Here is a 22500-nt window from a genome sequence, read left to right as displayed (position 1 = left end):
CGGCCTCCTCGGCCTCGCGGATTGCCCTCTGCTGGGCCTCGGGGTCCATGCATAGCCTCTGCTTCTCCAGCGTGGCCAGCTCCAGGGCCTCGTCCCTTGGCTCGTCCTGTGGCAGGGGGGGCGAACGCGGCCCCTTGGGCTCCAGCACAGCCGCCACGGCCGCAGCCGCCGCATCCTCCTCTTCCTCCTCCTCCACCGCCACCCCCTCCTCCTCAGAGGACGACGACGAAGACGAGGAGGAGGACGAGCTGCGAACCTTGTCCTCGTCCTCCTCCACCTCCACCTGAGCGTCCTTCTCCTCGTCTTCCTCTTCCTCCGAGTTGGACTCGTAGTCGGATGAAGAGTCGCTGCCGGACGAGGAGTCTGACGAAGCTTTGGACGAAGCAGAGCTGGCAGCTTCTACAAACACAATGCAACAGTTTCAGAGACCTCAGAGTTCACACTTCTTCAGCAGGGATTCAAGCAAGGAAGATAGTCACCACACATGCTCTAAGGTATCATATATTTATATTCATTTCCAATGGAATCAGCCCTACCCATTCCTGTATCCCTGCCTAGTGCATAGTGCAGGCTTGAGTATGTTATGCCAGAGCATGAGATATTTTAAACAAACGAGGAAGAGATTAATGCATGCTTACGTAGGGCTGCACAATTATCGCAATTCCAATCATAATCGCAAAATTAAACAACGCTGTTACCCAATCGCAATCATAATCACAATATGAACCAACGCCATTACCCAATCGCAATCATAATCGCAATATGAAACAACGCTGTTACCCAATCGCAATCATAATCGTAATATGAACCAACACTGTTACCCAATCGCAATCATAATCGTAATATGAACCAACGCTGTTACCCAATCGCAAAAGCTACAAATAATCATGCACAGTTAATTTTGTCAGATTTCTGACTTTTATATTAATTTCATCCTCACTGACTATGCCATTTGTGGCACAGAAATTCTGATTGGTGAGCTTTACGGTCGGTCGCGGGTGCTGTGCCTCTTGTGCACTGGGCGTGCTCACCAATCAGGGGTGGCACAAATGTAAGAGATTCACTGACAATTCACTGACATTCAAAAATCATATCCCAAATCGCAATATAGATATTTTCCCCAAATCCTGCAGCCTTACTTATGGACCCTTTCAAGAGAGTTCCATTATCAGCATCATAGTTGGCCCCACAACACTTCCTTTTTAACATTCCATATGTTATCTTTAAAGTAGTAAGGAAGTAGATTGGGGCCCAAATAGAATGTTCAAGCATTGTTTTTGTTTTTATTGTTGAAAGGGTCTATAAGGCATTTGCCCTCATCAGATGCATCTGAAGGTAGCGAAGGGTCAAGCCAAGGTGTACAAGACTTTGCATTTATTTGATTTGATTTTACCTTCATCAGAAGAATCAGAGGATTCACTGTCGCTGGAGTCAGATTCTCGGTCCTCCTCATCCTCCTCTTCCTCATCATCATCAACCTCCTAAAGAAAACAACAACATTTGATCACCTTACAGTTACAAAGCTAAGGGTCTGCTAAGAACTATATTCACACACGCAAATCAGGGTTTAGACATGCCACTGCATGGACCTATAATGGAAAGGCATCTGTTTGCCTCAAGTCTTCGTATCTGAGGAACGCGGTCAGATGGACACAACCCCACAACCACTTTTCTCACCTTTTCTGACGAGAGCCTCTCGGAGACCTCTTCGTCCCGGTCCTCCTCTCTGTCCGACGACTCTCCATCCTTCCCAGAAGTCTCCTCTTCCTCTTCCTCCTCCTCCTCCTCCCTCGCTGTCCAGTGGCCGAACCGGACGTCGCCGGGCTGAAGACCCATCTCCTTCCTGCCTGGAACCGTCCGACGGGAGATCGGCCCGCTCGGACTCTGAAACACACGAGTCACGTTGAGATCACCAGACTCTGCACACTGGACCAAACAAGATGGTTGACAGACGTCGTTCTCTGTAATACTGTTTACAGATGGAAGTGACAAGAGCTCTGTTCTGTATACTGTGTGTGGACATAAGGGAGAAGTCATTTGTGGACAGCATTTCGGGCCATGAGGATTTCACATTACGACAGTAGAGCATCTGAGTTAGGATTGTTAGGACTCTGCCTTGCAGCAGTATTGTGTGTGTGTGTGTGTGTGTGTGTGTGTGTGTGTGTGTGTGAGACAGAGATAGAGTGAGTCATAACCTCACCTTCATCCTCCATCTCATCATCGACTGGCGTCGACGGCCGTACTCTCTTGGAGTCTGCGGTGGAAGCAGCATCAGGCGGCTCCTTCCTCTTCACCTGAACACACAAGGAGCATCACATTAGGGATGCTTTTACCTGCACTTCTCACACACACACAAACTTTTTGTCTGGCGACCCCCCAAAAACATTGGCCAATTCTCACGACCCTTCTCTTCAACAGATGAAATTTGGTTTCACTTTAGAAATATGCACTGAAGGCAGAGGCAGAAACGGTCTTCTCTCAGAGAATCTCTCTTAGGTAGGCTATGTCAACACCAAAGGCATTAATGAAAATTGCAGCCTTTGACAATCTGATATATTATTTTCCAAAGGATAACTAGCACTCATCCAATGTATAACTGGCACTCCTGTGGAAAAAAAAGGCTGATAGTGTTCAGTCTCTGGTAAGCTTACGTACAGCATCTTTGAGCTCATCATTGCAAGAGGCACAAGTAGAGATTTGAAATTTGCATAAACAGAGCATCCACTTTTGAAGGAGTATTACGCAAACACTGTGAATTGTAAGCCTACATATCTAGGGCTACTGAATACCCCAGTTTTTAAAACATGTTGGTCTAAATTCAGACTGCAAATCTGGGGGGCTCGACTCCCTTTAGTTTAAGAGCCACTGAACTAGAGTTCTACCACACCAGAGGAGTGTCATGTGACTCACAGTCAAACGCTAAAACCTTCTTCTGTGTGACTGTTTGAAGTCCCCCCCACTCCGTGGCCATCTTGCAGTGCTCTTTGGGCAGTTATGGGGCAGCTATGTTCCTATTCAAGTGAATGGGGAGGAACACAGGAAGGGGCGGGATATGTGTAGAGAGTACTGCCATATTGGCGTTACGAACTAACCCCATGCATTTCAACGGAGGATTCTTTGAGTGTTGTGTCTCCTCATTAGAAAGTCCCTACCTATACACGTTTCCACCATCATGTGACTGTTTGAAGTGATGTTAGTGGCCTACCTTGAAGGAGGGCAGGCGTATGGCGCCGCGCAGGCCGATGCCCAAGCCCATGCCCTCGTAGCCCAGGCCTTCGCCCTTGTTCCAGTTCTCCAGCAAGCTGGACGCTATTGTCTCTTTTGGCTTCGGCTTCTCCTTCTCCTCCTCTTTACCTTCTCCTGCCTTCACCGGCGTGAGGGAGGCCTGGGGACGTGGAAAAACACAACAGTTTAGCCATCGCTTCAGTTGTAGGCGTATGCATCTCATCTGGTCGGAGTCCATTTTGTGCTTTTAGCAAATAACGGACAGTGCCTGACAGTGATGGGCAAGCTACTTAAAAAATGTAGCTAGCTAAGCGACTAGTTACTAGTGACCTCTCTATCTTTAAGAAACTTTTCAAGACACAACTCTTCCAAGAATACCTCGTCTCCTAGCGTTTCTGACAACCTCGGACACAGGTCTAATACACACTTACCAAACTTTTCCCTCCTCTAGCTCCTCTTCTACCATACTTTGACTAGTACTTAGTATGTAGGCACTTCTATCCTCTAGTACTAGTACTTAGTATGTAGTCACTCCCATCTTCTAGTACTAGTACTTCGTGTGTAGTCACTTCCATCCTCTAGTACTAGTACTTCCTATGTAGTCACTCCTATCCTCTAGTACTAGTATTGACAGATGCAGTGGTAATTCCTAGCAATAGTCTCCTCTGCACTGTACCTTAAATGTTATTCTATTGCTGTAGCTGTCCTTCTGTAGTTGCTTAATTGTTCAAATGCTTAACTGTTATTCTAATGTTGCAACTAGCTCTGTAGATTAAATGTTAAAATGCTTAAATGTTATTTTAAAGTTGCAACTAGCTCTGTAGATTAAATGTTAAAATGCTTAAATGTTATTCTAATGCTACAACTACAACCACTCTGGCACCAACAAAGCACAATTTCACTTCGCTTCAGCTCTGCCATGAAAAATTAGTTTCAGAAGTTTATGTTTCCCAGTGCAATAAAGGACCAATGCCCGTCTATTTTCAGCTTTCATTAAAGAAACGGGCAACGTTTTTCAGATTTATTGAATAGAAATGTAGTTAAGCTAGTTTCGCTACAAGTAGCCTAGTTAAACTACTGCCCATCACAGGTCCCTGACAACGATAAAAGTCGTGCGCGATTCAAAGGACCAGGCAACTCGCGATAGCTTGCTAATGTTCAGAACACCTTCAGCTAAACCCGATTGCGTTTGCTAACATAGGCCTAAAAAGCATTTATAAACGAGAGACAATTTAGAAATAAAAGCTTACTTACTAGTTATTTTAAGTCACTTTACAAGTTACTTTAACTAATTAATCGAGACATTAATTGAAGTGTGCTGCTAGCTAATTTTACTGACGAAGAACGGTTAGCCTGACATTTAACATGAGGGAAATCTAATTATTTCGCGAAATTATAATAATTACTTAGTCATCAGATACAATTTTTATCAACTGATCTTACCATATTGTCACTGTTATCATCCATACTGAAATTAAATTAAATGATATGATGTCTTGGACGCTAATTTGCAAAGAAAGTTTCAAAATTCCATTGCAGACTGAAACGATTCAAATCAAAGATTCTAGAACAGAGCTTTGATTCAAATGTAGCATTTTTCCGAACGCAACAGTGACATAACTTGGTAACAAACACGTTGTGTCCATAACAGAGTGCTACATTGTTGTAGATGAATGAGAAACTATACGAATAATACCATGTTAATTATCTCCAAATATAAAAAAATGTATAATTTAAAATATATAATAATCCAAACAAAGAAATGAACAGATATAATATTCTCCTCCTCTCCTATGTAATAGGATTTTTTGAAATCCCTTCAGGCGTCTGCAGTAACCATTCTTGCCAGTAGGGGGAGGGCTCACCTTAGCTGAGCGCTCCTTCCTCTCCCACCACTCGTCAAAGGCCCTGAAGGCCACCACCTCCACCATCTTGCGGTTCAGGTCCCTCTTCATGATGGCCTTCAGCTCCTTGACGATCACCATGAGCACCCCCTCCACCGTGGCCTTGTGCGGGTCCTCCTTCTTGGGCTCATACCCCGGCGGCGGCACAGCCGGGTTGAACTTGGGCATGCTGGGGAAGGACCAAGGCTGCCCGTGGCTCACGCTCCCCGAGGGCGTGCTGGCCATGGAGAGGGGCGCGTAGGGCCCCCCGAATGCCATGGTCCCGGCGGCGGCAGCGGCGGCAGCAGCGGCGGCAGCCCCGGCCCCCGCGCCACTCATGTAGTGGGGGTACGGGTAGTGCCGCTGGCTCTGCACCATGCGGCTCAGCATCTGCTGCTGCATCTGGAAGGACATGCTCACGCTGCCCCACTGCGGCAGGCAGCTCACCAGGTCCACTGGCATCATGTGCATCATGCCCGGCGGGTAGGGGGGCAGCGGGGGCATCATGGGCGGTGGCACGCCAGGAGGGCCGGGTAGGTGTGGCACGGTGGAGTGTGGGGGCAGGGGGGGAGGCGGAGGCAGGGGGAAGCCCGGCTGGTGGGGGGGCAGAGGGGATAGCCCAGAGAAATGGCTTGCGGGTGCATGGGGGACACAGAGGAGTTGATAACGATGCCCTTGTCGCCGGACGATGGTGTGCCGGGCATCTCGTCGTCCGAGATCTCCATGTCCTCGCCCGAGGAGTTGTTGACCTGAGAGTAAAAACAAAGCCGTTTTATTTCACTCTTCATCTCTCCACCTCTTCCGATCGGTCTGTATGTCCAACCTTACTGAAACACTTTTAAGTCCTAGCTGCTAGCCTTATTCTTACTCTCTGTTCTTATCAGATAGGCTACAATAAAAACAGCAACATGCAGTTTTCCCATTTATTCATATCAGTAGCTTCAGCAATCTTAATAGCTTTCTAAAATCTTGTTTGGTAGTCGCCAAAGAATCCCCAAATGTGCTTGGATCTGCATCACTTACATAGATCATTTCTTTTCAGAGCTCGTAATGTTAAGACATACAGTACATAGCCATATGCACTAATGCACTGGGCCACACCAACACTAACTAACAGTGGCATTAAGGAGAGTGTGTGTGTGTGAAAGAGAGAGAGAGAGAGAGAGAGAGAGAGACTGCTTTGTTGCAATACTAGAGAGCATGGGCCTGCAAGTTAGCAGGGTGAGTCATGTTAGCAGATGGGCCTTCTTCTTCTCGCTGCTTTGTTTATAAATGAATGTTAAGCGTATTTGGCCAAACTGCTGCTGCAGTCGGTATGGAAATATTTGCCCTGGTATTATTATAAACAGCTCTGTGGGCAACATTAATCTCTCTCTGCTGCCGACGGTAAATGCAAGTGTGTGTGTGTGTGTGTGTGTGTGTGTGTGTGTGTGTGTGTGTGTGTGTCAACACAAACTCAGTTACAGCTGACAGTTAATGAGATGGTGACATGTGGGGTGAAAATATTTGACGGTTAATGAGGTAATAACAACATGTCGTGTAAAAAGAAAATGTTGCCCCTCAACAGTGTTGTTCTTCCAGACCGGCAGAAGCAGGAAGTGAGGTCGTAACGGCCAGGCTGGCACAGGCAGCAGGAGGAAGTGAAAGTGCCCTGCGACGCGGTGAGGCTCGGGGTGGCCCAACCCCTCAGGGCTGAGGACTCGCCTCTCTGTGCTTGGCGTTGACCGTGTAAATGAAACCTAGCTCAAGGTCCATTTACTCCAACAAAAGACAAGCCCTACAAAGCCTAGCTCTATTCAACCGCACACACACAGAGGCAACAAAAACAAAACAAAAACACACCCAGAGGCTTCACCAAACAGGTTTAAGGCTAATGAGTAACATAACACTTCCTAGTACTCATTATAAATGTACCATTCATGAAATCAACCAGAAGTGTAGGTTTTGTGAATTGAAGCAGCAGTAGTTACAGGCCAATTGTTTTCATTGTTTTAAGCATCATCACTCATGCTTGTGGTGGTGGTACTTTCTTGTAAGCAGATACAGCATCAAACACTCACAAATGAATCTATCAAATGGTCAAATTAATCTGGCGTACAAGGCCAACATTCAGCCCAATTACGCTGACATTAGGTTACACACACACACACACACACACAGTTTGTCAGAGCGGAATACGCCATTTCCTTTTGTGTTAGACGAGTTAAGAGAGAGGCATGAAAGTCAGAGTAGCCTGAGCAGGGGCCCACTTTCACTGCCACCGTGCAGCCAAGCTTCCTGTGCTGACAGCTCCCCCTGGGTCCTCCAGCCCACCAGACTTAAGGGAACATGTGGGTGACATGCTCACAGCAAAACAGACGTACGTGTCAGTCAATCTCAGACTGCAGACCACACACAGACACATAGATATACCAAAACAGAGATGCCTAGAAATCCATAGCCCTTTCGACTACACAGACCATTTCTTTTAACTAGCTTTACTGACTAGTAAAGAGAGCACTCCAGTTGAGACTGCTAGTAACTGTAAAGAAGTCTGAGATCACATGTAATCCAAGCATGGCAAAAAAAAAAAATCATTCAAGTATGTGCATAGTTCACTCTTTGGTCAACAGTGACAATAAAATCATCTTATCCCCCCACCATAAGGATGTGCATGACCAGGTGAAATAATATCCAAGTGGCCTAACATGCCAGAGGAAATGACATCACTTCTGGCACATGCTGGAGTGCTTGGGCATTACCCAAAACCCTAAACACAGACCCATTCAGTCTTGAGCTGAGGCCAAAGAACACCTTCCCTCTTAAGCATCTCTGGTCAACTCTGACAGACATCTGACCAGAGGTGGACATCCCGGGTTCAGAGAGTAAGTCCTGCCATGTATTGTTTCTACCTGTGACACAGGTGATTTATCACAGCTAATTATCTGACCTACCTGGCTGAAGAATTGTGGGAATTAAGATCGGCTGGTTAACTAATCTGTGGCATGGCAGGACTTTTACTTTCTGAACCCGAGATGTCTACCTCTGCAACTGATAAGGGAAAGTTAAGAGGCGTGCTTCTCACCGTGTCCATTTTGTCCGTGGGCGTGTGCTGCCGGTCCTTGAGGTCCACCGCAGAGGCACTCTTGGCCAGGGAGCTGGTGGGCGAGCTGGCCCTGGAGTTAAGCAGCAGCGCGGCGGTGCCCGGCACGGGCTCCTCGTCGTCCGAGTCGGGCAGGGGCGTGGGGCTGATGTCCTCCAGGCCCGTGCTGGACGGCCGCGAGGGCTGCCGGGACAGCTGCGCGGACGAGGGGGGTATGGGCGAGAGCTGCGAGGACGACGAGGAAATGGGGCTGCCCTCCATGCGCACGTCCGGTTCCGAGTCGCCGCCACCACCGCCGCCGCCGCGCTCGTTCAGGAAGGGCAGCTTGGTGCGCTTCTCCTTCAGCAGCATCTCGATGCGCGAGTCCAGGCTGTGGCGCTCCGACTCCAGGGGCGGCGAGGCGCCGGGCGACGCGCCGGGCGATGGGGTGCGGGCCAGCGGGGGCGTCGTCGGTCCGACCGTAGGCACCGGCGGTGGCTCCGGCATCGGGGGGGTCTCGGGTCTGTCCCGGCCCACGGCGAACTCGGGGGTGGAGGGCAGCGGCGGGGCGCGGCGGTAGTCCCCTTCCCGCTGGACGGGCTGGGGGTACGGCGGCTCGGCCGGAGGGTAGGCGGGGGGCATGGGCGGCGCCTGCTGGTACGGCGAGAAGGCCGACTTGAAGGCGCTGGCCGGGGGCGGGGGGGTGTGGGCGAAGGGCATGGGGGGCTCGGGCGGCGCCGGCTGGTGCTGCTGCTTGAAGGGGAAGGGCGGCTGCTGGTGCACGTAGTGGCGTTCCGTGCGCCGGTTGTAGGCGTCCTGGAACTTGGACTCGTGCCGCCGGTGCTTGTAGCCGGCCCCTGGTCCGTCGGCACGGCCCGGCTGGTGGGTGGGCGTGGCCTGTCGACTGGAGTAGGAGGAGTCCTGAGAGAAGGGCGTGCCCGAGGGCCGTGGCGTGCCAAGGGGCGTGTTTTGTGACTGCGGCGTCTCCTGCCTCAGGCTGAAGTAGGCCGTGTCCTGGGAGAGGGGGGTGCCCGTGCCTGGTGTGGACGTTCCGCCCACCACCGATGAACTGCTCTCGGACAGCCTCCTGATAGGCTCCTACACACACACACACACACTTAGTACTAGTATCCAAAGCATACTTCATCTGCTGCATCAGCGATGGCAGTTACAACAGGTCACACGTAACAGCACACACAAAAAACTGAATTGATGAGATTAGACCTGATGATTAAACTAAACACACACACACACACACACACCTGATGTGTGGAGTTGTGACAGCTTTGAATCTTAACTTTGAACCACTCTGACATTCTAACTGCTACATACACAGGGGAGTAGGTGAACATCACAACATGAGAAACTATTCATCACGTTCACCTGTACCAGCGCTACACAAACACATGCTTTATGTGCCCAGGACAAAAACACAGAGCACTCTTTTGGGAGAGGGCTGCCCCGGAATGCTGCCATGGAACTCTGGGCCAGCTGTGGCCCAGATAGGCTTTACAGCCGCAGCTGTCGGGTGGGGGGGGGGGGGGGTTAAAGGGCAGGTTGCGACAGTTTGTTCGCGGAGTGTCTACTAACAGCAGTGGAGTGAGTGAGTGAGTGAGTGTTTGATGTTTGAGTGAATGAGTGAGTGCGTGAGTGCATGAATGACTGAGTGAGTGAGTGAGTGAGTGAGTGAGTGAGTGAGTGAGTGAGTGAGTGAGTGAGTGAGTGACTGCATGAATGAATGACTGACTGAGTGAGTGTGTGAGTGAGTGTGTGAGTGAGTGTGTGAGTGAGTGTGAGTGTTTGAGTGAGTGAGTGAGTGAGTGAGTGAGTGGTGAGTGAGTGAGTGAGTGAGTGAGTGAGTGAGTCCCACAGCAGAGCGACACATTCCAGACAGGGCCCGGTATTGCCACCTGCTGCACTGATAAACTGGATTAAAGATAAGGGCTCTGGACACGGGGCTCAGGCTCTCCCCGGCTGGCTCGCTCACTAACGAACACTGTCCCCACACACACACACACACACACAGTACAGCTAGAGTAATTACCCACTACAATACAGACCACCTCTCCTCTGCTCCTCTGCTACATGCAGGTCAGACAAACTCAGACAAAGACATGCACAACTATTGGGATTAGGTCAATAATATATACTTTATATATGTATATACTGTGTGTATATATATATATATATATATATATATATATATATATATATATATATATATATATATATATATATATATATATATATATATATATATTGTTTGTATCATTGGATATGAGATTTTACATTACTGTGAACTAAACTCATATGGAAGTCTTGAGCAAAATATCCAGACTAGCATTTCAGTGCCAAGATGGAGAGCCATTAGACTTGGAGGCTTAGACCTCCCAATGAATCACAAACTTCACCATCATCATCATCATCATCATAATCATCATAGTACATAACGTGCTGATTTATAATCAGGAAAAACATTGCAATTGAAAACAATAAGCTTAAATGCCCTATGCACACTGAAGAAACACTTCACATGCACAGCACTGTTTCTATTGAACGCAATTCGTTTTGACTAGCCATGGGGTGGGGTGGGAACTATTTGCCAGTATTCATTTTACTTTTGCATCACACAAAACCACTGGCTGTAAATCACAATGTCTTACAACCCCCGTGACTTCCAACGGGCCCAGACTACTATGCTGAGGCAGCAGCAGCTGCTGCTGCTGCTGCGGCGGCAACAGCAATATCACCTAGTGACCCATCTCTGACCCTGGAGTGATGTTGCAGCGGAGCGTATGTGTCAGGACTCACCAGCAGCGCCTCTGCGATTGTGTGGGGGGACACCCCACGAGCCTCCTCGCCCCCCACGGGCAGAGTCCGAGGAGTGTAAGTGCCATTGATCAGGAGCTGGAGGTACCGCTGGCGATTCTCACCTGGACAAGACAGAAGGGTAAGAGAGAAATACAAGAGGCTTGCAAAGGTTGTAGCCAACTCTGCAAAGGACAACACTTCATGCCTTTGACTGAGGATTGTGAAGATGTGCATAGGTGAAACTGTTCTTTCAAAGACATCTGACAAAACTATGATTTACTAGGTCTTACTACAATAGTGAATAAGAAGGTCATTCAGAAACGTTTGCACAACTTGAACAAAATGGTCAACAAATGAAAGTGAACATCACATGTGAAATAGGCTTCACATCTAATCTTACTTATAACTAAATTAATCCGCGCTTAAAAACAGTTCGTAATGTAATGTTTACAATAAGTGTGTTGCATCTTTAGACAGACCACTGCCATCCCACGCACTATACATGATGTGTTGTCACTGTCTCTTTAAGAGAGACGAAAGCGCGTTGGGGTTGTAAATACGATTCCATTCAAGCAAGCCAAAGCCATGATAAAGCGGTTTTCCGTTCATCAAACAGAGAATTGGTTTCACATACAAGCTGACTGAAATATACTCAAAGTAGACGACTGCACGCCAAAAGTGAAAAATGTCTCAATTTGCCCAAAGGTCAATGCTTCTTTTTAACATAACAGGCAACATAACATAGGCCAAGACTGTGAAACTAAAATGGAATAGCCTACATTTTATTCAGTGTAAAGTTAAATAGCGTTTCTTAAAGAAGTCATGTTTTAAAGCATCTTAATAAATTCTCTAAATGTTGTTAAGGTTACTACCTTCAGCTAGAAGAAAAATTCACAAGGGGATGCAATTACCCCGGTTACTAAGCAACCCATGTAAATTAAAGCACGTGTCTTGACATTAAATCGACAACCCCAACAAGATCATAGCAACAGTGCAAAGGAGCAGTCCTTGACTATTCAGAAAGACCGTGTCACAGAAATAGCTGAAGTCACAGGACAGTACAAGCACATGTAGCCTGTAGATAGGCTATTTGCGTAAAACAATTTACCTTTTGGGTCTAGCTCCACGTGAATGATGTTGCCCATCACAGACGTGTTATGGAGATTATGTACCGCATCCTTCGCTGCTTTTACAGCTCCGAATACGACTTTAGCGATCCCCAAGTGTTTCTTGTTCTTCGGATTGTACAATATTTCCACTTCTTCAATGTCTCCAAATTTCTTGCACATGTCGGTCAGAAAACCCTCCCTTATGTTATCGTTTAGCCTGGCGAATGTCACCTCCTTTGGAGGCACAGGGCCAATGTAGCAGTCGTCAATCTGAGGAAAACAAACAGCGTCCTTCATTTAAAATATTGCTAATGCACACGAAATTATCGTCGATATGTTTGGTATTCTAAGAAGGGTTCGGGCTATCACGAAGTCGTGACGGTCTAGCCTATTGAACCGCATGTTGCAGTTCTACTAAATCTGTAAAAAAAAAAAAGTTTGGAGTGGAAAAAAGTAGTAGCCTATAGGCCTCGTCTAAATACAGGCTTAATGATATCACTAAAACGACACGTACTAATATATCATTATGCAAGCTGTGGAAGCATGCGGCATGGAAATAAACAGGCTATAACTACTGTCAAATTGTTTAAGTCGATACTCGCCAACAGATACAATTATATGCACAGCCTATCCTACAACAAATAACCTAAGATACACATGCTGCGCTAAAAATTAAACTGTAGCCTACCAACACATTCAAGTGTAATGAATCTGACCGATCCCTGGTATATAGCCTATGTGAAGATCAATGAGGGGGGTGTGACAACCTTAAATATTGGAACCGGGAGATCGGTCTCCTTGTACTTGGCCCAGTGGCGTCCGATTCTCGGATCCCTGACCATGTCCACGGGTGGCATCCCGGAATCCTGAGGAAATGTTAAGAAAAACAACAATGAGTCAGTCTACATCCATAGAAAGTCCAGTCTGACAGAACTCCGGTAGCCCCAACAGACAGCGGCGGCATGCGCGTCGCTCACAACATTTCAGAGTGTTTTCTATTATTCTTCGATTTCGCTCAAAAAGGCGAAGAGATCATGCAATATTAGACTACCATCATTTTAAAATATCCTGACATTGTTAAGAGTGGTGTCCAACAATGACACTTTGATGTACTGTGTCAGGTGCTGTGACGACGAGGCAAGCGTGTTTACTGTGTATGCTACATTGTAACATGCAGCGTTACTGTAGGCTACAGTCTGCTACAAATGTATCGATTGCTTCCAATAATAATTAGTGCTCACAATGCGCTGGTAACTTTACTCACAGGCATGCTAAAATGTTGTCCATCATAGCGGTACAGTTTGTGCGGTCCCTTTTTTAACGCTGGGTCAATAATCAACTTGTAACTTCTCCAATGACTTCGTTTCTCCCCCGAACTGCAAACGGGATGGTTTCTCTCCATGCCGTTCGCCAAACCTGTGAGATTAAGAAGAGAAAAGGTATTAAACGATGTTATATCGACATAACACATATGTTTCTGCATACATATCGCACAATGAGGGAAATGGGGGGTTAGACGCGGATCCCAGTTACCGAAACAGACATTTCAGAGGAAGAAAAAGACCAAGCTTACTTGAACTCTGCCTTCTACCGTGATCTTCATTTATATCCCCGAGTCTGGACATGATGTGTCCGATCGAATATTTCAGTACCAAACGACGAGATATGTAACCTCTCACTGCTTACATTACATGATTTAAAGGATACTGCCTCCTTTTTGCGAGCCAACACATATTGTGTGCCTCTAGTCTGGGGTTTCTGTCTCTCCCACAATACACCACTATAGGCTTCACCAACCTTCCCCTGCTCCAGCACATTCGTTACGAAGTTCGTTTGACTCGGCCTTATTAAAACTCTGATGGCAAGAAAATAATAAAATACCTCAATATTAAATCATTAACACTACAATTATTTATTACGCAAATCTCAAATTCAAAATAACAGCGACTTTGCGCGAATAAACAAGGCTTTCAAAAACGCGCTGAATCTGCCGCGTGGATTTACGGTAGCAGCAAATACAAGATGGACATTGGAAGCAGCCGATAAAGGAGTACTGGAGGACTGAACTGAAATGCGCCGTGACATTGCTGAAAACAATAATTTCGGAAAATCCGACCTAATTTAGACAACGTTTGATTTAGGATAATGTTCATGTGATTTTTTTGAACAGTCTAAAACAGAGGTTTTGGCATGTTGATGGTTCTTGCCTTATACAAAATGTCTGAAGGGACAATGTTGTCTATTAGATTTATAACAAACTTGTGGTTTGAAATCCTAGTGTATCTTAGACACTTTTCACATTTCCAAATAGGACTCTTGAATTACGCGTTTTTGAAAAGGCAAAGTATTGAACAGTTTGATTTTGCAGTGCTTGGGCAATTGGCTGGTTAACAGCACTACCCTTTCTGGCCAATCAGATTGAAGCACCATTTTAGCTCCTGCTATTAGAAGCACAGTCGACTACTTCCCTACCAGAGAGCCGAGAGGGGGCTGAGAGCTCCGGCAGCCATCTTTCCTGCAGTGGAACTCAATGGCCAAATGGGTTTCCTTTGTTTCCAAAGGGGATCTTATACTTCACTTCATCAACTCTTGTTGGACTACATAATATATTACAATGTTTCTGTTTACAGGAGCTGAGAAGATGGAAGAAAATGGTTGGATGTTATCCCTTTGACATTTTTAAAAGCTTTTTTGCTCTCTTCCTGGAATCCATTTTTGTCCTATAGGTCATGGCACACCCATACAACAACCTTTTTCTTTCTTAAGAAAGTTATAGTGAATAAACAGTTTAGTTTTATTAAATGTGCATTGATATAAAACACAGTAAATGCTTTTAAATGTATTGTACAATACATGGCCAAGTAAGAATACAGCTAAGTGAGTTGTTTTTAGTGATTACTGCTCAAATGTAGTAGGCTACATTAAATGTGTATTGTTAAAATGCCAGTCTTATGTGGTAGTTTACATGCTGGAGAGCCATAATTTGATATGATTGAATAATTAGAATGCTTGGCATTTCAAATGTTCTAGACAGATGCATGCATTTGTTTAAAAATATCCATTGGGGGCTTTGGCGATATTGCCTCTCCTATTGCAGCAGGCAAAGCAGGCCAGAAGGAAACAATTGGCCCTGGCAGAAAATGCTGAATCACTGGTGTGACTGGTTAATGTGGTTGTAGATAGCCTACCCTTAACCCCCTATCAATGTTTTTCACATAGCTTCATTGTTACCAGTCACATTTCACATTGGACATCTGTCAGGTTATAACAAGGGACAGCATATGGTATCCCTAAACCTGATGAAATGTTTTTTTAAAAAAGAAAAGAAATTGTTTTTTTTTTTTTTTTTTTTTTTGTAATAAATATTGACATGTACTCTTTTCTTCCAGAGGCATTTCCTCTAATCACATGTAAGTAAAGCTCTGTGACCTTGAACCAAGGGCATTTTCTCTTTAAATAATTCCAGCTTAACAACAACCTACTCATTTCTTCTTAGTTGTTTTTTTTTAAGGGTGCACATGACACTCTTGACACAAAACTATACATTGAAAAGAACTCTGATAAAATATTTACCTTAACATTTTGATGAAATACACTTATCAGGCCTACACGCTGATGGAAAAGGAACGTTTTCATTGCCATCTTCGGATCCTCTAACTGTTTTTATGAAGGGGTGGGGATGCAACGCCTAAAAGGAAGAAAACAAGTGCTGTGTAACTATTTCTTGAATTAATTTGTTATTTAAAGTACGTAGGATCTCACTGACCAACGAGTCAAAATACTGAGCATCTTGAAGCAGTTTCAGTGCACATTATGCAAACCCTCTCCCTCTTCCTGGAAACAGGACAGCTGTAAAATGCGAACGCTCTTCATTTAGAAGAAGGAAAAACTGTTCAGCATCTGACACGGGAATCTTTTTACAATTCTAAGGTAACAGTTTATAGATTCCACAACTGACTATTTTTACAAGTTTAACTAAAACATGTTTTATGTGAGGTTCAATCCATGTGGTTTAGTTTTTTGTAGTTGTTGGCGTTTAAAAACATAGGCTACATTACAAAACAGTCAGGAAATAATAAAAAATAAAATAATCTGGAATGAAGCAAAGCACCGTTTTTCAAACTTACTGGCAATTAAAATAACTGTAATCCTCGTGGGGAATGAGTAGGTTATGTAAATAAAGAAGAAGAAAAAAACAACAACTAAGGGCTAAGTTAATCTTCTAGAATTTTCTCCCTGTCGCCCCATGTCCAAAGCGACCTTTGATATGAACTGTCGTTAAATGGCTTCTCTGCTGTTCTCTTTTCAAAATGGCTTCTTCACACACACACACATACACAAAGGAGATCATTATGTGCTCGAAAATAATGCTGCGCCATGGCTGGGCGAGGTTTACACGTTCGGAAAACAAGAGCTAATTCACCCCCTACCCAGACTCTTTCATTCAGAGTAGAAGGAAATATGTCAATGAAGATCAAGATGGCTTCGTGTGTAATATCTGAAAACGTTATAGGAGGAGAAACCATAGGCTGGCAGAATCCTCTTGCATAGTTGTATGGGTCTGGCAGATCTAAATTCATTCTGGCGGAGAGTCGTTGTGAGCTGGGGAGGTTGGCTGCGTGCCATGCGTTGGAGACGACTGCACCCACGTAGCCATATAAGGTCGGGAAAACAATTTCGAACACAGTGCAGCATTTCAATCAGCTAACACAAAGGGGATACGGGCTTCTCTTGTGTTTTCTCATTTCCCCTTCAAGATGAGTCGGTGCAGTAATTCAAGGCTTTCGCCATGTACAGAAGATTGTTATCTGACAAGCAAGAAAATCCATTTTGTAGGGGAAAAGGAGACAGATGGATGGAGGCTTGTGCAATGTGGGGCTTACGTAAAACAGCACTCAGGTGATCTCCCTTGGTTACTGTTAGACAGCTACCGTGTGTGTTGTGGACAGCGTCGTGTTCATACCAGCAGCTTGTTTGTCTGTTTCTTTTGCACTCAATAGAATTCATTCATTGAGATTAGGGAGGGCCGGTGTTCATTGCTGCCTGCCTTACATACGTGAAACATTGGCAACTGTGATCTGTTAAACTGACCTTGGCTTCCCAGCTCTCCATTAGAAGCAAGGGTAAGAGCATTCCACAAGGCCATAATGACCAGAACCATCATGTATTCATTGTAGCTTTGTTCAGTGCAGACTTGGGCGCACAGTAGCTCCCGGTGAATATTAACCTAGACAACTGCATGGGACAAAAGGTCATGGTCCAAAACCCGTTCTTCAGCGAATATCTCAAAGGAAAGTGTGAAACGTGTCCTATTGTAATGATTTGACCCAGCAGACGGTGTAATCTACGTGTAGTTGGGTTCAAACCTGTGCCAACAGTATCACACAGACATGTTTACCTGCCTTTTCCACTTCCCCACTCTTTCCATGCAGGATGAGCGACTCGTCTCTGCCTCCCGCTGCCTTTGAAGCGGGTCGTAAGGCCGCTTTTGTGGAGCCGTAGTGTAAACTACTGTTTTATGAGCGAAACTGTTACTTATAGGCGACATATTTTGCTGGGATAACTTAACTCATCCATCAGAAAGGGGTTGGGATCGTGACCACCACGCAGTCTTTTTCTGTATCTCTTGTTTTTAGCTATCTGAGCCGGAGACATGGCAAACACGCTGCGCAAGTCTAACAGGAAAAGACTAGTGTGCCTAGGCGTGCTGCTGCTGCTGCTGTCAGGAGAAAAGGGGAACTGGATCTCTCTGGTCAAGAAACAAGATTGAATTGCTGCAGTGTTAGTCACAACCTTTTCAGTCGGTAATCGTGAGTAAATAGCTGAATCCCCCGTACAAAATAAACTTACAATATGTGTTTTTTGTATGATCACTTGTATTCACGTTCCATTACTATTTTTTGATAGGAAAATAAGCATTAATGGTTCTTTTGAAATAAAGCTTTATTGTTAATAAATAACCCGATGGAACTGGATCAATGCCAGCGATGCCATTTGATTCGGATGGAATTATCTGAGACATTTTTAGTTATTGTGAACTAGGTTGTGATTGGGGAAACTAGAAACTTATTTGCAGAACCAGGGACATGACAAGCATTTGTCTCGGTTAATTGAAGACGACACTGATGTGTCAAAAGCGGGCTATAAAACTACACGTCGATGGATTTTCAGAATATCCTGATTATTATGTAGAATGAATTGTAGTTTAAATATAGCCATTGCAACAGGGAGAGTAGGCTACGCTATTTTGCACTAGTGGCAGGGGAAAATAGGCTACAATAAAATAGTCCTGTTGGCATTTTGGTTTGTTTAAAGTTGTACTGGGTAGTATTTCATTGTGTGTTTGTGTGTGTCGTCTCTCTCATCAAACCGTGGTCCACTTGAGGAAGATGTCTGGGTGGTTTGCTGCTGGCGATTTAAGGCCCTAGTACAGTCAAGCCACATCACGGCAGACAGCGGCCATTTTAGCCCCCTGTGTTGGGATAGATGGAGTGTGGGAATACATATATATATTTTTTTCATTTAAAACATTTGCCAACGAGCTTAGGGACACAATAATTGTACATGGGCTGTCGGGGAAATTAGCCTACTTCGCTTTTGTTGTAGATCTCTGCGTGGTTGGAGTCGGTTAAGATCCTGGACTTGGTCTGCAGGCTTTTAAATCTATTTACTGTAAGCTACTTGAGAACAACAGCAGAAGGTAGGCTTTACGGATTGAAATGCAGGCTATTTTAAGGTCGTTGTAATCATAAACAAGTGCCATACACATTGCTGGCTCATCTGTGCTATAGCCTAGCATGCAGAGTCAGTATTGTCAGCTGCTGTAGTTTCTCGTTTACAGACATAAGCAGCGAGCGTTTCAAGGGTGAGCAGCAGCTCGGTCATTTGTTCTGCGCAATAGCATTCTTTTGATCATTGGCAGGTCATTGCGGACTTAACGACGAATTGCAGGCTATGATGGTCTATGTTAATACTAGTTTACACTGTAAGCTACTCTTACGTTAATGGACATTTCTGTTTATCGCAGAAGAATGTGTCATATTGAAATGATATGGTGCATAGCCTACTCAGAAAATACTAGAACTGCTGACTTGAACTGGTCGAAGGTAAAATCAATTTACATTAAGAAGCTTCAATTATGCCACGTTTACTTACATACTGGCTCATTTTGTTTTTATTTGTTTTATTGAAAAACTCTTAGCATTAGTACTTGTTCATTTTGACAAGGCATGTAAAAAATCCATCTCAGCTGTTAGTTGATCCTCTAGATGGCATTGAAAGCATGAGTGATCATGAAAGAAATGGGTCATGTCTTAAATAATGCCATTTCACATATTGCATTGTCCAGTTTTCCTTTATTTTTCTTTGGCTTAGGGTTGAGACAGACATGGCAGGCAAAATATGTTATATAGTCTTTTAATTTAAAAACAATATATATATATTGTTGGAATAAGTATGTTGTTTGCATGAGGATGGGTGGGGTTGGATAAGCCATTCTGTCCTTGTTCTGTTACATTGGATGGTACATATTAATAAATATAAAACATTAAGAAAATATTTGTCTCTGTGTGTTCACTTTTCTGTCACTGTGGAGGATTCTTCTATTAACTGTTAAGGACATCTGTTGGTGTTTATTTGGATTATATCTGGATTTATATACTTTAAAGTGTAATGTTACTCATTGAGTTAGTAAAACATTATACTGTTAAGGGGTGAGAAATACTCTTTTTGCTAACATGGTTCTTTTATGTTGTATGTACCTGACAAACTGAGGAGTCAAGCTTTTGCCCTTGAACTTGAAAAATGTATGAAAATAATGTCTGGTTTGCTAAGAATAGGCAGGTTTTTCCTGGGAAAAGTAGGTGGGATTTCACACGCATCCAGTCATGCAGACCTTCGAGCCTTTGCATTTGCGTGTGATGACTTGATTTGTCAGTTATTCTGAAGAAGTGCTTTTGCCAGTCAGATCATGTGTATTTCTATCAGAGCACAAACCCATCTCATCAGGCTTCATCTTTTCATTAATATAGCGCACAAGATGAGCTCTACTATGGGGGCAATAAATGTAATAAATTGCTAATTACAGTAGCCTTGTGATTGCTAATTACAGTAGCCTTGTGATTGCTAATTACAGTAGCCTTAATGGTGATTGGACACAGTTTTTATAGTGCATACTAGGGGTAATGAGCACTACACACACACACACACACACACACGGAGCACTAGGCTAGAGACACACACCCCGTTTTATTGAGATGAGTGGGGATGGGTTGGATGAGGAAGTCCTTTACATGATTACACTCTTTAGATTACATTCACCATCTTAGATTCTTATAATCATTGAAAGAACATATTTAACACTAGCTAGCTATGCTAGAAATCATTAGGACAGCAAATAAAGTTTTTGTCATTGACTACTCGGAAGCCCACTTGATTAGTACCATGTAGTATCCTGTAGTTTACCTGCAATTGTACTGACCCAGGAAAGGGTCTCCTCTCCATAGGCAAAACACAGACGTACAGAACACTACCTGAATCATGTCATGTCTCTATATGTGAGTCCACCGTTCTGTTCTGTGGTCTTTTCCTGCCCTCTTCTGATGCTTATGAGATGACAGCACAGCAGAGGGGAGGGAGAGAGAGACAGAGAGATGGAAGGAGGGAGGGAGAGAGAGACAGAGGGAGGGGAGGGAGGGGGAGGAAGTGGAGGAGGAGGCACTGGCAGTAGCAGCCGTGGAGACATGCGTCAGCCAGCTCTCTGCTCTCTCTGGAGCGTGTTGAGAAGAGTGTGGCGAGGGGCGGTGGTGAGAGAGAGAGAGAGAGAGAGAGACGCAGGGGTGGGGTGAGGTGAGCGCCAGGCCGGATACTCACCTACAGACAGACAGACAGACGTGCCAGGCACACAGGCTGGCTGACAGGCTCCTCCAGAGACCTGCTGTATAGGGCCACAGAGTAAACTGCTACCAGAGAAGCAGAGCTGGACTGAGCTGGGGACTCTGCGGGCTCCATAGTGGGGCTTCACCTGCGGGCCGGACCATGACACAGAACGGCTCGCCGGTGGCAGCGGCCAACGGAACCTCCAGGGTCAAGAGAGACGAGCTGAAGATCGTGATTGTGGGAGACGGAGGCTGTGGGAAGACCTCACTGCTCATGGTCTACGCCAAAGGAGATTTCCCAGAGGTAAGGAGGGCTCACACACACACACACACACACACACACAGACAGCAGCCAGTGCTCTTACCGGTAATGTCTCTCACTCACTGTGGCCTCCATGAGGTAAGTGATCAGGGTTTACTGGCCTTTGGAGAAGGTGAGGAACTTCTTAATGAATCTTGAGTATGCCGCACGCCACAGAGCACCGGAGGAAACGGAGGCACACAACTGTCATGTCAGTTTCAGGCTGGGTCCCTTTTCTCATTTGCTTTACCATGAAGTCAGCAGAAATCAAGGAAGGTACTGTTACTGCCGCGTATTGTGCAAATTTATTTAAATGACGATCTCAGATGCTTCCTGCTTTATTTCTGAAACAGTATGGGTTTGAAGTTGGACGCACCATCATATCAATCTGTTTCATACCTGGTTTAGATTTGCACTCTGCCTTGTTTTTTCCCCTATAACTAAAAGACAGGATGTTAACCTAACACTTGTCAGTAGTGTTTCATCCTATTTCATGTCCTTCTATATGAGTTGCTGTTCCTATAAAGTTAAACTCTTTGTTCCTGCACACAATAATGTCTCACTATGACCCCTGTTCATGTCATGTGAAACATAATAGGTGTGGTGTCATTTCAATGGAGAAGAGGTTGTTTCAAACAAAGAGATTGTTGAATAGAGACCACACGATGGCCTAAAAACATAGTTGCAACGTGCTTTTCACTAACCACTTTCACTTCACATTCACTAAGTCTCTTTTAGAAATCTCACTAAGTAGAAAACATTCATATCTATTTTTTTCTTTCAGAAATATGCCCCGTCTGTGTTTGAGAAGTACGTTACCACGGTGTCCCTTGGTGGGAAGGAGATTCAGCTCAACCTGTACGACACGGCAGGTAGGTGTGGTGGCGGTCGGCTGACCTGTCTGGGAACACACGTTTGTGCGGTCCATGCCTCAGCGATTAGGCATTTGGCAGGCTTACAGCACAAGGGCGTTTTCACAGACTAATTGGAGCATTTGGTGTGTGTGCGTAAAAGAGAGTATGACAAAATATCACACACAGAATTAGAGTGTTTGTGTGTGTGTGTGTGTGTGTGTGTGATAATATTTTGTTTTATTCAAAGACTTTGACTTTGGAGCCTCAATAGGCACAACACCAATGAAAGAGAGAGAAAAAAGGAGAGAGGGAGAGAGAGGAGAGCAGGGTGTGGAGGGTGCTGCTGGTGTATCAGCCATGCTTGAGGTGGGACACCCAGC

At 45.1% G+C, this 22500-nt stretch overlaps 2 protein-coding genes across 2 annotated transcripts in view; one reads left to right on the top strand and one right to left on the bottom strand.

Annotated features, from left to right (window-relative positions):
• Positions 1-13905, bottom strand: part of setd1ba (SET domain containing 1B, histone lysine methyltransferase a) — a 19279-nt gene extending 5374 nt beyond the window's left edge. The window contains 14 exon segments of the mRNA XM_048258442.1: positions 1-399; positions 1394-1481; positions 1678-1785; positions 1787-1884; positions 2201-2294; positions 3206-3385; positions 5091-5734; positions 5737-5857; positions 8173-9267; positions 10981-11102; positions 12089-12359; positions 12857-12955; positions 13354-13505; positions 13663-13905. The exon segment at positions 1-399 is cut by the window's left edge and continues 60 nt beyond it. Of these exon segments, the coding sequence (XP_048114399.1) occupies positions 1-399; positions 1394-1481; positions 1678-1785; positions 1787-1884; positions 2201-2294; positions 3206-3385; positions 5091-5734; positions 5737-5857; positions 8173-9267; positions 10981-11102; positions 12089-12359; positions 12857-12955; positions 13354-13505; positions 13663-13714 (3523 nt within the window). The 5' untranslated portion in view covers positions 13715-13905.
• Positions 13906-20824: 6919 nt separating this feature from the next.
• The window catches only part of rhof (ras homolog family member F), a 5824-nt gene continuing 4148 nt past the window's right edge, over positions 20825-22500 (top strand). Inside the window, exons 1-2 of the mRNA XM_048258443.1 lie at positions 20825-21269; positions 22051-22138. Of these exons, the coding sequence (XP_048114400.1) occupies positions 21126-21269; positions 22051-22138 (232 nt within the window). The 5' untranslated portion in view covers positions 20825-21125. The remainder of the gene's footprint in view (positions 21270-22050; positions 22139-22500) is intronic.

This window comes from Alosa alosa, chromosome 12, assembly GCF_017589495.1.
Source record: "Alosa alosa isolate M-15738 ecotype Scorff River chromosome 12, AALO_Geno_1.1, whole genome shotgun sequence".
Classification (NCBI taxonomy): domain Eukaryota; kingdom Metazoa; phylum Chordata; class Actinopteri; order Clupeiformes; family Clupeidae; genus Alosa; species Alosa alosa.
Note: the sequence above shows the minus strand (reverse complement) of the source record. Positions and strands in the feature narration are given on the sequence as shown.